General features: G+C 43.2%; 1 protein-coding gene across 1 annotated transcript in view; it reads right to left on the bottom strand.

Annotated features, from left to right (window-relative positions):
- Positions 1–13321, bottom strand: part of NOSTRIN (nitric oxide synthase trafficking) — a 52308-nt gene extending 38987 nt beyond the window's left edge. Inside the window, exons 1-2 of the mRNA XM_066577409.1 lie at positions 13255–13321; positions 2494–2579 (exon numbers count right to left, since the gene is read on the bottom strand). Of these exons, the coding sequence (XP_066433506.1) occupies positions 2494–2579; positions 13255–13305 (137 nt within the window). The 5' untranslated portion in view covers positions 13306–13321. The remainder of the gene's footprint in view (positions 1–2493; positions 2580–13254) is intronic.
- Between the last annotated feature and the right edge of the window lie 1426 nt (positions 13322–14747).

The raw sequence follows: 14747 nt of genomic DNA on the forward strand, positions 1-14747 counted from the left end.
GTGCCAGTCATTGCACTGGCTGCCCGTTAAATACAGAATTCAATTTAAACTTGCCACCTTCATCCACAAAGCCTCCACAGTGCAGCGCCCCCCTATATTGCTTCCCTCATCTCAATCCATCACCCAGCCCGGGCTCTCCGCTCTGCTAATGAAACCAGACTGAGTGTCCTTTAATTCGAACCTCTCATTCCCGCCTCCAAGACTTCTCCAGAGCAGCACCGGTCCTCTGGAACGCACTACCAAAGGCTACCCGGGCAATCCAGGACTCACAGAACTTCAGGCGTGCTCTAAAAACACACCTCTTCAGGGAGGCAAACCGCATTCCCTAAACAAACCTCTCTGTACTCCGCCTGATAACATGCTCCCTGACCTAGTAACTGCAATCCCTGCTAGCCATCATAAACCGCTCCTGCAGTCATACTGTTTCTGCCGTCACACGGCTAAATGTCTGACCATTGTCTATGTGTATAACATCCCTCACTCTCCACCTCGCCATACCATGCACATCTCCACCCCTTTACCTTCTGTATCACCCCACTATTCGTAGTATGTAAGCTCGTTGGAGCAGGATCCTCAACCCTATTGTATCAATCAACTGATTACTATGTAACCGTGGTTCTGTAATTTTTGTATTTTGTCTTTCTGTATTCCCCCCTGTCTATGTAAGCGCTGCGGAATATGTTGGCGCTATACAAATAAAGTTTATTATTATTATTATTATTACCTGCCCGCTTGGGAGCAAAGATTCGGCTGCAGGCGGCAGGCGGGGAGCGGCGGAGGAGAGCGGGGAGGAATGGAGGGGAGATCTCTCTCTCCCTCTCTCCCCCCCCGCTCCCCCCTGCTCATGGCCACAACTCACCTTTCACCCGCGCCGGTACCCGAACCTTTGCTCCTGAGCGGGGAGATACTCGCTAAGGACAATGCTCGATCGAGCAATTGTCCTTAGCGAGTATGCTCGCTCATCTCTATGTGGGAGCCCTAATGCACGTAAAAACATGAAAGAAATCCCATTGATTTCTTGCGTAAATACACAGCGAATGCTCAGGTTTCCTGCCTATTTACTGCATATTTATACAAGCCTATTAATTCCCATTGCTATTTCGGTGTAATATGCACCAATATAGGACATATAGCGTGTTTTTTTTCACGTGACCGAAAATTTCATGAAAAATACGTAGCTGTGAATGAACCCATTGAAAACAATTGGCTCTATTCAGTGTGTAATACTCAGTGTATTTACATCTGTGTGAATGAGTGCTAAGGGTGCAGTTACATGAAGCTGATTTGTCACAGATTTTGGTGTGGATTTGCAACAGATTGAGGGCCCTTTCACACAGCCGTAGGCATTTTTACATGCGCCCGCCGTTAGATTTCTGTGCCCGTTCATACGGCATACACGCCGAGCCCGCAATGCTGTTGGGCCTCCTGTCCCTCCCCCTCGCCGACTCACCTCCTCTCTCCTCCCGTCCTAGCTGTGTGAAATGGGAGGCGGTGGGACGATGGCAGAGCTAAGCTCCCGCCCCTTGCCTGCAGCAAGCAATGGGAGGGGCGGGACAGGGTGGAACTTAGCTCTGCCCCCGCCTCGCCCCCTCCCATTGCAAACAGCCAGAGGTGAGGAGAGAGGAGGAGAAAAGAGGGAGGGAGTTTAACAGTCACGCTGCCGTATTTTGGCCGTATTCTGGCCCAAAAGATAGTTCCAGGACTATCTTTGCAGGTTGGCGTGAAAGTGCTTGGCGCTATATTGACCCGGCTTGATGCTTTCACGCTGCGGGATTACGGCCATGTGATCTGATGCATTGGAATCCAATGCATCAGATCGTAGTGTATATCGGCCGGCTATGAAAACGGCGGCCGATATACGCTCATGTGAAAGAGGCCTGAAGGGTGAAATCTGATGCAAATCACACCAAAATCTGCCCCCAATGGTGTGGATTTGCTATAGAAAATCTACAGCAAATCCTCCGTGTGTGAACATAATCTAAGGGTGGGCCGTTGCTCAGGGGCCAGTGTTGTGTGCCTGCCCCCCAGGCTAAAATTTACCAGCCAGCCCTTGCCTATAGCCATTGTGCTGAAGCCCTGGTTTGTGTATTCCGGTTGTGACCTTTGCCTGTGTTCCGGACTATTCTGATTTCTGTGCTCCCTGACCTCGGCTCTGTATTCTAGACTTTGCTATGGCCAGCAGCCACCCCTGATCATCTTCCGGGACCTCGCTATTGCACCTGTCAGGTACTGCGATGTAGCCTTGGGCGGCATCAGGAGCCACTCTACTGGGAGTAACAGCTTGGGGAACCAGCAATGAAGACCAAAGCCTGCTTGGAGGGGTCAAGGTTGAAAAATGGTGTTCCCCAAGTGCTGCCTCCTCACAAAGCCCAAAGTCAAACCGGTTTGTGGAAAGGTGGATCCACATCCACCTGCCTTAAACACACAGTCTGATTGCTGGCATAGATACAAATATACTGCACATATTTGATATGGTAACATAGTCATACTAACCTCTGCTGTAGAACAGACAAAAGGGTTTTGCAAAAATTTTCACCATTTTTAGAAGTGTTCTTAAGGTCCCGGTAGACTTTTTCATACTGTAAAAATAGCCATATTATATTATAGTGGATGCAAGTTTGAAATCATACATTTAACTTTACATCATACATAAAGTTGTCGTGTATTCAGGTCAGGAAAGCAGAATGACCTTTATTTATTGTATCACCTTGAGTCAATCACAAGGGAGCAGCGAAATCCATATTAATGGAGATAGTGCTGCTCCATATCCTCAAGCATCAGTCCAATGTGAGGTCCTCAAGGTCATTTTCAGTAGTAGGTTTATTTCTTTCTCCAAGACACTCTACTTAATGGGGTTGTCCAGTATAATATATCTATATATTAGTTGGAGATGTGCTTTTCACACACTGAGCATTTCATTCCCAGTCTAGGGATAAAAATACACTATCCTACCATAGATATTGGACACCTGAGCAAGAATCAAAAGTAGTATTTCTTTCCATATGTTAATACTTAGTGGGGCTCCTTTGGCCCTAATGACATTGAATACTCTCTGTGGAATATGTTCTATTAATGTCTGATATACTTCAGATGGTATTTCCCTCCACTCATCCTGCAAAGATCTGGTGAGTTCTCTCAAAGAAGATGGATACTGTTCACATTTTTTGACTCGATGTTCCAGTTCATTCCAAAGATGTTCAGCAGGGTTTATGTCAGGACTGTGCAGACCAATCCAATCATGGAACATCCATATACTCAAACCAATATATAACAGCATTGGATGTGTGACAAGGTACGTTGTCTTATTGGAAGTATTGCTGAATATTCCCAGAGTATTGCCACTTTGTCAGCAGCACATTATTGTCTAGAATGTCAAGGTACACCTCCATGTTCATAGTTCCAGTTGCTACTACCAACAGACTGAGACCAAGCCACCTAAAACATCCCTAGACTGTAAAAGAATCCTAGCCGTACCTAACTGTTGGTACAGTACTCAGGCAAAAGATGTTACCCAGGCATCCTCCATGGGTACATCCATCTAATTTGAAGATGAAGTAGCATGATTTGTCACTCCATAGAATTATTCTTCCTTTGCTCAACTGTCCGATGATGACACTCTTTGCACCATTGTTGATGGGCCAATATATCTTCTTTAAGAGAACTCACCTGACATTTACAGGATGAATAAAGGGAAATAATGGCAGAAGTGTATTAGACTACTGACGTAACTATAGGGGATGCAGGGGATACGGTTGCACCTCGCCGAAGGAAGCCTTAGGGGGCTCATAAGGCCTCTCTACTCCATGTAGGGAGCCCAGTATTATGAATAAATCATTATAGTTGGGGTCCCTGTTACAGGTTTTATCATTGGGGCCCAGAAGCTTCAAGTTATGCCTCTAAATTAGATGTTAGTAGAAATTTTGCCATTGAGAGCATCTGTAAAATATTAACATATGTAAATTAATAGTACTTTTGATTCTTGCTCAGGTGTTCAATTACTTTTGTTAGGATAGTATAGATGATAAAATTCCAGCTGACTACGGCCACCAGAAGGGGGGATATATAGCATACATTTATACATAGAACTGTATAGTAAAATAGTGGTCCCTCAACATACAATACTAAGGGAACCTGTTACTAGCTTGGAGTTGTTGACAGCAATGTTATGTAGGGAACAATAAGTTGTAGAATGGGACAATGGTTATTTTATTAAAGCTAGTACTTTGTAACAGTTTTTTTAGACCTTCCCATGCTGTATGATAATGAATTTCGAACTATGCGTACAATAGGTGAGCCCCACCATCTCTGCAGCCCACAATGCCCACAAACCTCACCCACTCTCCCTGTGATTGATGGGTGATGTGGATCTCTTACATCATCCACAGACCAGTCCAAATCTCACGCAATCACAGACGATCATCTGGCCCACCTTATTGTAGGCGCAGTTGACTCACTTTTCTGCGCATGTGCAATATTTGATCACAACTGTGAATGGCGTAGGAGATACCTTCTTCATCACCAGCATTCACAGGGAGATTGGCCGAGTTCAGAGGGCACTGCGGCCAGAAGAAACTGGGTACATAACAGATCCATATTTACTCAGTAGAAAATAATACTAATGAATGGAAATATGAAGGCAAAAACAGACAAAAAGAGCGTATCTTATGTTTTAAAACATGGCAGTGAAATAAATGGCCATGTAAATAGATGCATTGGTCTGCATTAGCTCTGAATTACAGTCTGCGAAACCCAGGCCAAATACAGAGTAAACTATGCTCTTCTATAAGTGTACTTCTATGAGAATTGTTATATGGCTATACAGAGGAGTTGAAGTTGGAGTTCTGACCATTCTCAAGGTACCCAAAAAAATAATACATAGGTGTATTTTTTTTTTTTTGCTTTTCTGCCTAGTGTGTAATTTATCTATTCACTTTATAGTTTTCTATGTTATAAGCAATGTCACTCATTGAGCACTATGCACCCGAGAAAGGAGAAGGCAGAAGTAGTTAAAAAACCGCTTCTCCATTCTCCTTCGGGCTCTCAGCTGTGTCTAACAGCTGACAACCCAACCTGCTTCTGCTTGATTGCAGAAACAGGGGCTTAAATCCTGCACTGTATTGTTACTATTGGTCGGGATTAAACCTTAGGACCAAGCACCATATATTTATAATTATACCTTAATGAGTTAAAAGTAGTGCAGCAAAAAAATAAACTATATAAATTTGGTATCGTAGTAATCATACTGACCCATACAATAAAGGTATCAGGCCATTTTTTCTGCAGTGTATACACCGTAGAACCAACAGCCATCCCCCAATTCAGTGTTTTGTTCATTTCCCTCCACTTAGAATTTTTCAAAAGTTTTTCAGTACATTATATCGTATATTAAATAGTGCCACTGAAAAGTAAAACTCGTCCCACAAGAAATAAGCCCTCAGACAGCTACGTTGATAAATATAAAAACAGCTATGATTTTTTAAAATAGGGCATTAACTCTTTCCAATCCAATTTGTATCCTGGTTTTTCTAGGGGGCTTACTCTTTTTCTGCTGTTATACAACAGCGCTATATGCTGGCTAAAGCCAGTACTGCATGAGGTGACACGTTGTATAGGCTCCGTCAGCAGAGAGGTTGGCAATATACAGTAAGAGAACCCCTACAGACGTCTTCCAACATCGGAGCTGTACAGCCTTAAATCATAATGTCTTCAGAGGTCAGACAGTGGATTGGAAAGAGTTAAAGGCAGGCTCACACAGTACAGGTTTGGACGTGAAAGAATAGCTATATTTCCTCCCTGTAGGATGCATTTCTTGCTAAATCACATCAAAAGCAGCATTATAAACTGGGACAGACATTGTGCAGTAGCCTGGCACAATACTACAGGCACAGCTCCCATTCACTTCAATGGGAGTTGTGTCTGCAATACTATGGCAGACCGTGTACAGATAATGTACAGAGCTGTCTCCTTCTGTTCTGTACACTGAAACAGTAGCTGGATGAATAGCTGAGCAGTTGGGGTCTGAGTGGCAGATCCCACCCTATCAGCTATTGATGACCTATTTTGAGAATATTTCATCAGTTTTTCAGAACTGAACAACCCCTTTAAGTAAGGTTTGTACTTGTTCACAAAATTATATTATATTTCAAGTATCAAACTAATATGGACTTTGGATTTGAATGCATCTTTAAAGGGCCACTTCAGTGATTTTTTTTTCATTCATTATGTAACTAGCCTCCCATAGTTATAACTTGGCTAGTATTACCTCGGATAGTTATTCCTTTCTATCTGAAACTCATAGAGACTTTTTCCTCAGGTGGGTCATTGGATCTCAAATCTGACTGGCTGAGATTTTTTTGGCTTGATGCTGTCTCAAATTAGTCAGTTTTTCAGTCAGTCAGTTCTGTGTGATAGACCCCACCACAGAAGCCCTTTAGTAGGAAACGCAGAAACTCCTATCACAATTAGTGCTGCTAACTAGAGGTTCCTATTGTAAAGTTATAATGAAAGAAATGACAGTTCAGTCTCTTGATTGTATGCTTATGGTCTGTAGAATGTTTAAATAAATTTACAGAGCAGTGATTATTACATTGTCCTCCCTGCAGGTAGAGATGGTGCAGTCTCTAGCTGCTCATGGGATGCTGTGCTAATGCATCATGGAATTGACAGCACAGAATAATGAAAGAGAAAACAGGGAGAAACTCAGCATCATGATGAGGCCGGACTGCATGGAAGTGACTGCACTATACACTCACTGTCAAAAAAAGTCAAGCATCTAGACTGAGTTGTTGGAATTGAATGAAACTATCTATGTGTGATTGTAACATTAATATAAGTAAGTGATTACAATATCAGAGCAACAGGATCATTTATTGTTGAAAATTGACCCCTTGAAGGCTGTTGGGCCATCTGTAGCTTGGATACAAAATGTGATACGGGTGGGCATGGAGGTTCTAGTACCCTTTTTTGGCCACCTCTAGCTTGGATACAAGATGTGATATGGGTGGGCATAGAGGCACTAGTACCCTGTTGTGTCACCTGTAATTTGGATACAAGATATGATATGGCCGGGCATGGAAGCTGTAGTACCCTGTTGTACTGCCTCTAGCTTGGATACAAGATGTGATACAGACAGGCATGGAGGGCTCTAGTACCCTGTTGTACTGCCTCTAGCTTGGATGCAAGATGTGATACAGACGGACATGAAGACTCTTTTACCCTGTTGTACCACCTCTATTTTGGATACAAGAAGTGATGCAGGCAGGCATGGAGGCTCTAGTACCCTGTTGTACCGTCTCTAGCTTGGATACAAGATGTAATACGGGCGGGCATGGAGGCTCTAGTACCCTGTTGTACTGCCTCTAATTTGGATACAAGATGTGATACGGGTGGACATGGAAGCTCTAGTACCCTATTGTACCGCCTCTAGCTTGGATACAAGATGTGATACAGACGGGCATGAAGGCTCTTTTACCCTGTTGTACCAACTCTAATTTGGATACAGGCAGGCATGGAGGCTCTAGTACCCTGTTGATCCACCACTAACTTGGATGCAAGATTTCATACAGGTGGGCATAGAGCCTCTACTACCTTGTTGGACCACCTGTAGCTTGGACCCTAGATGTTATGCAAGTGGACATGGAGGCTCTAGTACCCTGTTGGGCAACCTCTAGCTTGGATACAAGATGTGATACGGGCAGGCATGGAGGCAGACTGGCTCTATATGGTATCCTGCCGCATATATGTCTACATTTTCTGTAACTGAGCCTCTAGATTGTCCCTTGTACTACTATCAGGGGTGACAATTGTCAAAAGCAATGGCCCCCTACACTATCACACCAGCAGTGGTGGCAGTGGCCACTTCACGGGAAAGGCAGGATTGAGGCGCTCATCCTTAGGTCTCCAGACACAAGCATGGCTGTCATCACTAGCCAAACTAATTCTGGATTTGTCGCTAAAGACAACCCGATTCCACTACATAGCAGTCAAGTTTCGTTGTTCATGATACCACTGTAAACTGAGGCGATGGTGGGTGGCAATGCATGTAATGGGAGGCCTGAGACCAAATGTCCTTCGGCCAAGCACCCAGAAATGGTTTTGATGATACAGGAGCTTGTAACACTGGCGTCACCTGTCTCTGGGTGATGGACAACAAAACAAAGCTGCAAATGCATTCCATACGATCCTCTCCACTAGTGGTCTGTCTAAGGCTTCTTGAGCCCAGTCACCTTGTGTTCCCTCACTCATCCACTGGTCCCAACACCTACTAACAGTCTGTTCACAACGGTCGAGGTGGCAGTAACTCATCAATACAACCATCCAGCTTCTCGCATTCCAATAATGCAACCCTACCGAAACTCTGTTAACTGGGCGAAATCTCCTTGATTTCATTGTAGAGGCGTCTAGTGGTCAACAAGCTCTACACAAGCGGAAGAAGAGGTCACTACACACAACTTACTTCTGATGGCCTGGAAAAAAAGCTAAGGGTGAAACCACTTTTAGTGCCTTGAGTGGCAAGACTCTTCATCTAATCACGCCTCAATGTAATCACTTGCATATCTCCCTTAGATTTAACTGCATGCCGAGTTTTGCAGCAAAATGACAACTCCTTCTAGGTGTTTGATTCTTTTTTTTACAAAGATTAAATGTAGGACACATCCAGAGTGTGACAGGCAATCAGGTAAGAGCTACAGGAATGGAAAAATGTGTTTTAGCCAGAGTGGCCCTTTAATAAAGTTAAATTATACAGGCCGTTTATCATTGATATTTTGGATTCTAATGGAGCAGACATGTAGAGCAGCATTGCTATTATACTTCGTTTTGGAAGACTCCTCATAATGATGGTTTCCAAGAAAGTAATAATCAGCAGATATGACTAATCCGTCCTGTCCACTTACAAGGCAATACTTCTGTAGTACTCATCATACCAGCAAATGAACATTACTTTTTCAGGGCTGATTGAGAACGAACAACTCAACATAGAAAATTCCTATGTTTTGAAGATGAACATTGCGTGAAATGAGCTCTAAGTACTGGGATCCACGGAAGTGAGTTATTTTGCCCCATTATCTTAAATGTTTCACAAATCAAATTTTAACTCAAGATGCGGTCATGCTTTAAAAATACCTTTATTGAAAAAATGTTTCAAAATGCTTAACTATGGAATCAGCAGAACGTAAAGGGAGTAATATTTGCATATTTCTATGCATATCTAGCTTACGCAAAAATATGTTTAGGGGCAACTTGAGCTTTCCATACACTTTAGATAGCTGTTGGCTAAACAATGATTCAGCCGATAAGTTTTCCTCCCAACATGCCCATAAACATGCATGCTCAGCTTAGCATACGTCTTCTGAATGGGAAGTGGGAACACTGAAAGCCGCTGCCAGACACCTCTGTTGGTAGCTTATCTCCCGTGAGAGCAAAAGGATCGGGCATGTTGAAATCCAATAGTCCGATCCTTTTGTCTCCGGCATCTACTGTCAGAGGAAAATCAGGAAAACCCCATATACATTACATGGTTGGCCAATCCCAGTGAAATTAGCAGGTTTGTCCAACAGTATTCTAGTAAGCATCGTGTCCCTGATGTTTGCACCTTGCAGCAGGAATAATGGCAGCACTTGCTACATCTGTATTAGGGTGGTTTCACAACTGTCCCCAGAGTTCCACTTTCCTGCTGTATTCAAGAAGCAGGAAAGGGGAATCCCCAAGACCGAACGGACCACAGTGACTATAACGGGGCTCGCTTTGGTTTCCGCACAGCTGCCCGACCTTTAGATGGAAGAAGAAGCTCTGCATGCAGCGCTATTTCTTCCAGTATTTTGAGCCGGATCTGTGACGGAACCTCCGACCAGAGGATCCAACTCAAATGTGAATCCGCCCTTAATCAGGAAATGATGTGGGCCGCAGCCTGTTTTCATGTTAACACAAGCAGTAGTAAGTTTTGCTGAAAACCTGCTTATTGACAGTTTCCTTGTAACAGCAGAATTTTTTCTTTCTACATATTAAAAAACTAACTGAAAAATATCTGAAAAAAGTAAAAGGATAATGAAGATTTATTACAAGGTGCTGGATGTTCCAAAATAATCAAAAATAGACTAGGGCTACAAGTTGATTTGGGTCGTGACACACATTGTACAGCCAGGGTGACAGTGTAGCCCTGCAATCTTACATAACTCAATATGGTCATATTGCAAATAGAGCTGCTGTGACTGCAACCCACAGATTGCAAAACACCCACTAAAGTTCATTTTTATTCGATCTGGGAGTCATGGCCGCTGAAACTTTCGATTAGTAAGGCACCAATTTGAGTTCTATTAGATTTCGAGATCTTTCGAGAGTAAACTGTGATCTTTGGCCATTCGACCTGTGTTGCAACCAACGTCACCATGTGGCCATAGCCTACGAGCTTCACTGTTACACACTGAACCTGATTATTGGAAAACATAGTTCAACTGAAACTTACTAAAAAGTTGACATAGCGATGGAGCAGGCAGTTTTATTATTGGCGCATCATATTGTGATACTATTGATGACCTATGCTCCAGGTCCTGGCAAATCAGCTAACCAGGCCCCAGTTGTCAGTGCCACAACATACAGAGAAAGCAGATCTCTCCCACCCCTGTATGGTGACTAGACCTTATAATTGCAGGAGCAGCTCTTGTTGATTTTAAAGGGGTTGTCCCGCGGCAGCAAATGGGTCTATACACTTCTGTATGGCCATATTAATGCACTTTGTAATGTACATTGTGCATTAATTATGAGCCATACAGAAGTTATAAAAAGTTTTTCACTTACCTGCTCCGTTGCTGGCGTCCTCGTCTCCATGGTTGCCGTCTAATTTTCGCCGTCTAATGGCCAAATTAGACGCGCTTGCGCAGTCCGGGTCTTCTTATCTTCTCAATGGGGCTCCGTGTAGCTCCGTGTAGCTCCGCCCCGTCACGTGCCGATTCCAGCCAATCAGGAGGCTGGAATCGGCAATGGACCGCACAGAAGCCCTGCGGTCCACGGAGGGAGAAGATGCCGGCGGCCATCTTCACCGGGTAAGTAAGAAGTCACCGGAGCGCGGGGATTCAGGTAAGCGCTGTCCGGTGATCTTTTTTAACCCCTGCATCGGGGTTGTCTCGCGCCGAACGGGGGGGGGGGGGGGGGGGTTGAAAAAAAAAAAAACCCGTTTCGGCGCGGGACAACCCCTTTAATGGCTTCTGCGCCTGTAAATACTTGCCCTGGCCACTTTACAGGGGTCAGAGCTAACTGCTTATACTCTGTACCACTATGTGTTGTGGTGCCTACAGTGGGCGCTCGACCCCCTGATCAGCCGGGGTCCCAAGAGGTGGACTCCAGTCGATCAAATATTGATGACCTATCCTGAGGATAGTTCATCACTAATATTTGCCCAAAAGACCCCTTTAACCCCTTCACATCCCAGGGCATATAGTTACGTCCTGGGCGTGCAGGGTTTGTATGGAGCAGAATTAGTAGACAACCCTGCTCCATACACGGCAGGTGCTGGCTGTGTGTGATAGCTGAGACCCGTCTAGAACAGCCACGATCAGCGTGAACGCTGGTCACAGCTGTTAACCTTTTAAATGTCACGACAATGACGAGGCATTTAAGTGCCCTGATTAATATTTGGGGGGTCCCGAACAGACCCACCATGAGATCACGAAGTGCCAATTGGCTGCCATATCAGCCTGAGGTCTTCTGCAGTTTCGCAGCTGCAATGACTGATTGACTATTAAGACATGCTTATGGCACATCTTGATAGACTGCCTATCAAAACACTGTATAATGCAATATTATGGTATTGCATAATACTGTATAATACGATCAAATGATCACACAAGTTCAAGTCCCCTATAAGGACAAAAGGAAACTAAAAAAGAGTAAAATATTTTTTATTAGAAAAAAATAAAAGGTATTGAAACTTTAAAACCTCCCTTTTCCCATATTTATAATAACAAAATCAAAACAAGCAAACAGAAAAAAAAATTGGTACTGCTGTGTCTATAAAAGTCCAATCTGTCGAAGTAACACATTACTTTTTCTGCACCATAAACGTTCTTACAAAAAACCTCACAACGCCAGACTTTTTTGATCCCCCCCATCTCCAAGAAAAAATGTGATAAAAATCGATCAAAATGTCATATGAACTCCAAAATGTTACCGATAAAAACTAAAGGACGTCCCGCAAAAAATTACCCCCCACACAACTACATCAACGGAAAAATAAAAAAGTTATAGCTGTCACAAGATGGCGGCAGAAAATAAAATATCTTCATAAAATTATTTTTTTAAAGTAGTATAGCAAAAAATAATTAGATATATAAATAAATTTGGTATTGTCATAATCATACTGCCCCATGAAATAAAGTTATGTCACTTTTAGCATTTCACTCCACTTAGAAATGTTTAAAATATTTTCAGTAAGTTATAACGTATATTAAAGGGGTTTTGTCATTAAGGCAAAACCTCGTCCCCCAGCTGGACCCTGCGTAAAATAAAAAATGAGGGTGAACTCACCTGTCATGGAGTCTGACTCCTGAGACGTAGTTGACAGTTGCCACTTGTATTTGGTGGTAGCTTCCAAGTAGTCAAACGGTGGAAGCATGCGACCAGTGCAGTGTCAGGTCCCCAAACTCCTGTCATCATAATGCACAGGACATGAGCGCTGATGCCAGGAGTCAAATAGTGACACTGCAGCGGTCATGTGCCTCTGCATGAATACTGTTGGCAACTGTCAGCTGCATCCCGGGACTCCAAGAAAGGTAAGTATAGCCTCACTTTTTACTTTACGGGGCCCAGCTGGGGAATGAGGTTTTACCCTAATGAAAAATCCCCTTTAAATAGCATTACTGAAAAATACAACTCGTCCTACAATAAACAAGGCATCTATGTCGATGGAGAAATAAAAGACTTCTGCTTGTTTCAAAGTGGAGAGGAGAAACCAAGAATGAAAAAAAAGGACTGATTAAGGGGTTAAATAAATGTAGCTCTGCTACATGTATTCTTGAATGAGAGATCATTAGCCTGCAAATGTTAACTGATAGCTATAACCTGTCTGCAGTAAGTATTGTTTGTGAAGTAACCTAATAATTCAAGTCCTCTCCTAGCAAACAAAGATAACGGCATGAGAGTCAACCAGGAACAGAGTAAAAAGAAACTTATGCTATAAAACTGAAGTTTCGATGATGAAGACACGTCTTTCTATTTACAGGTTAACTAGCAATATGTTTAAAGTGACAGCAAGTTACTTACGGCAGAACCTGCGAGCGGGTCTCTGGTTTTGAAAAGATGCATTTGATCCATAGCCCTTAGAAGGTTAGGGAGAGATGAGGAAGAAGTGGTGCATTCTGGGAGTTCTTACCTAGGTGTCACATGGTCGCTGCAGTCTGATAATGCCAGCGAGAGGGTGCAATAAACTTTTTTAAATGTAGTCACTTTACAGATGGTGTATTATGTGTCTGATAGGAATGGCTTATCTCCTGCTATCAGGCAGCCGGGGTTAAGTCTAAGTAATGTGTACATGGCTGTGGAAGTAAACAGTAACTTATTAGTTATTGCAGTGAAGCCAATTCATATGTGGACTTTAGTCCTCCATGTGTGATGAAGTTAGCTGTTTGTACTTTGGGTGGTGTTCCTGGATCACTGTCAGTTTTTATATGTGTATATTCACACATCAACCAGCCACAATATTGTGCAGTTCCCCCTCATGCTACCAAAACAGCTCTGAGGCATCAACTCCACAAGAACTCTGAAGGTGAAATGCGGTACCTGGCACCAAGACGTTAGGATTCATTTTTAAACTTTTAATAGCCTTTATTTTTTACAATAATGAAAACTGTTTTCACTTATTTTTACACACCGGTATACAGTGTTATTGAATCCCAATCCCACTGCATACAAACCTCACACCTAGCGGGCATACATGCATGCCCTTTATGAGTAAGGGATTAAAGATTGGGGACATAATGGGAGCATTGTTTCTGAGTGAAGACATAAAAAGGGACACATTTACTGAGTGAGGGGCATTATTAGCTGCACTTATGATATGGGGCCTACAGGGGGTACATAGGTGGGTATACTATAATTACGTGGGCCACAACGGGTGGTATTATTACTATTTGGAACTCTACAAAAGGGGGGATCATGTAGCGGTGTGGATAATGTAGGGAGGGTAGTGTAAAAGTGATGCGCATAAGATGACTGTGTCAAATTCTACAGAGGCAAGTAATAACTGGAAGTAGTACTCATGGCGGTCTGGATGGATGAAGAAGAAAAAGTAATGTTAACAACTTCAGCTAGTGATGACGTCACTGGATGTAATGGTACCGTAATACAGTCTGCAGAGTGCTAGTGTGGAGCTGGAATCTACCACTGTGTGGTCACTGTATGGCGGTAATATTAGTCTTTGTAGTGTTTCTTTCAGCAATAGAAAGAAAAACATGCCACTATGATTAGCCAGAAAACATGAACCCCACCACATGTTTTATCAGGGAAGGAATGTGAATGGATATAAAAACTGTATACTTCATATGTATCTGAATAATTTGTGTGTAAGGGAGAAGGGGGGGGGGGGTCATTGGGCATACAGTATGCCTTGGGACTTGTGCCCCTCATCTTCTATAAATCTATCTGCCCTTGGAAGCAGTAGAGTTCAGTGCTTCGACGCTCTGCACGTTGCCTCTTGAATTGACCTAATGTGGCTGTGCTGTTGCTAGAATATTCTTGTATTTGGGACCCCACTTATA

The sequence above is a fragment of the Eleutherodactylus coqui genome, chromosome 8, assembly GCF_035609145.1.
Source record: "Eleutherodactylus coqui strain aEleCoq1 chromosome 8, aEleCoq1.hap1, whole genome shotgun sequence".
Classification (NCBI taxonomy): domain Eukaryota; kingdom Metazoa; phylum Chordata; class Amphibia; order Anura; family Eleutherodactylidae; genus Eleutherodactylus; species Eleutherodactylus coqui.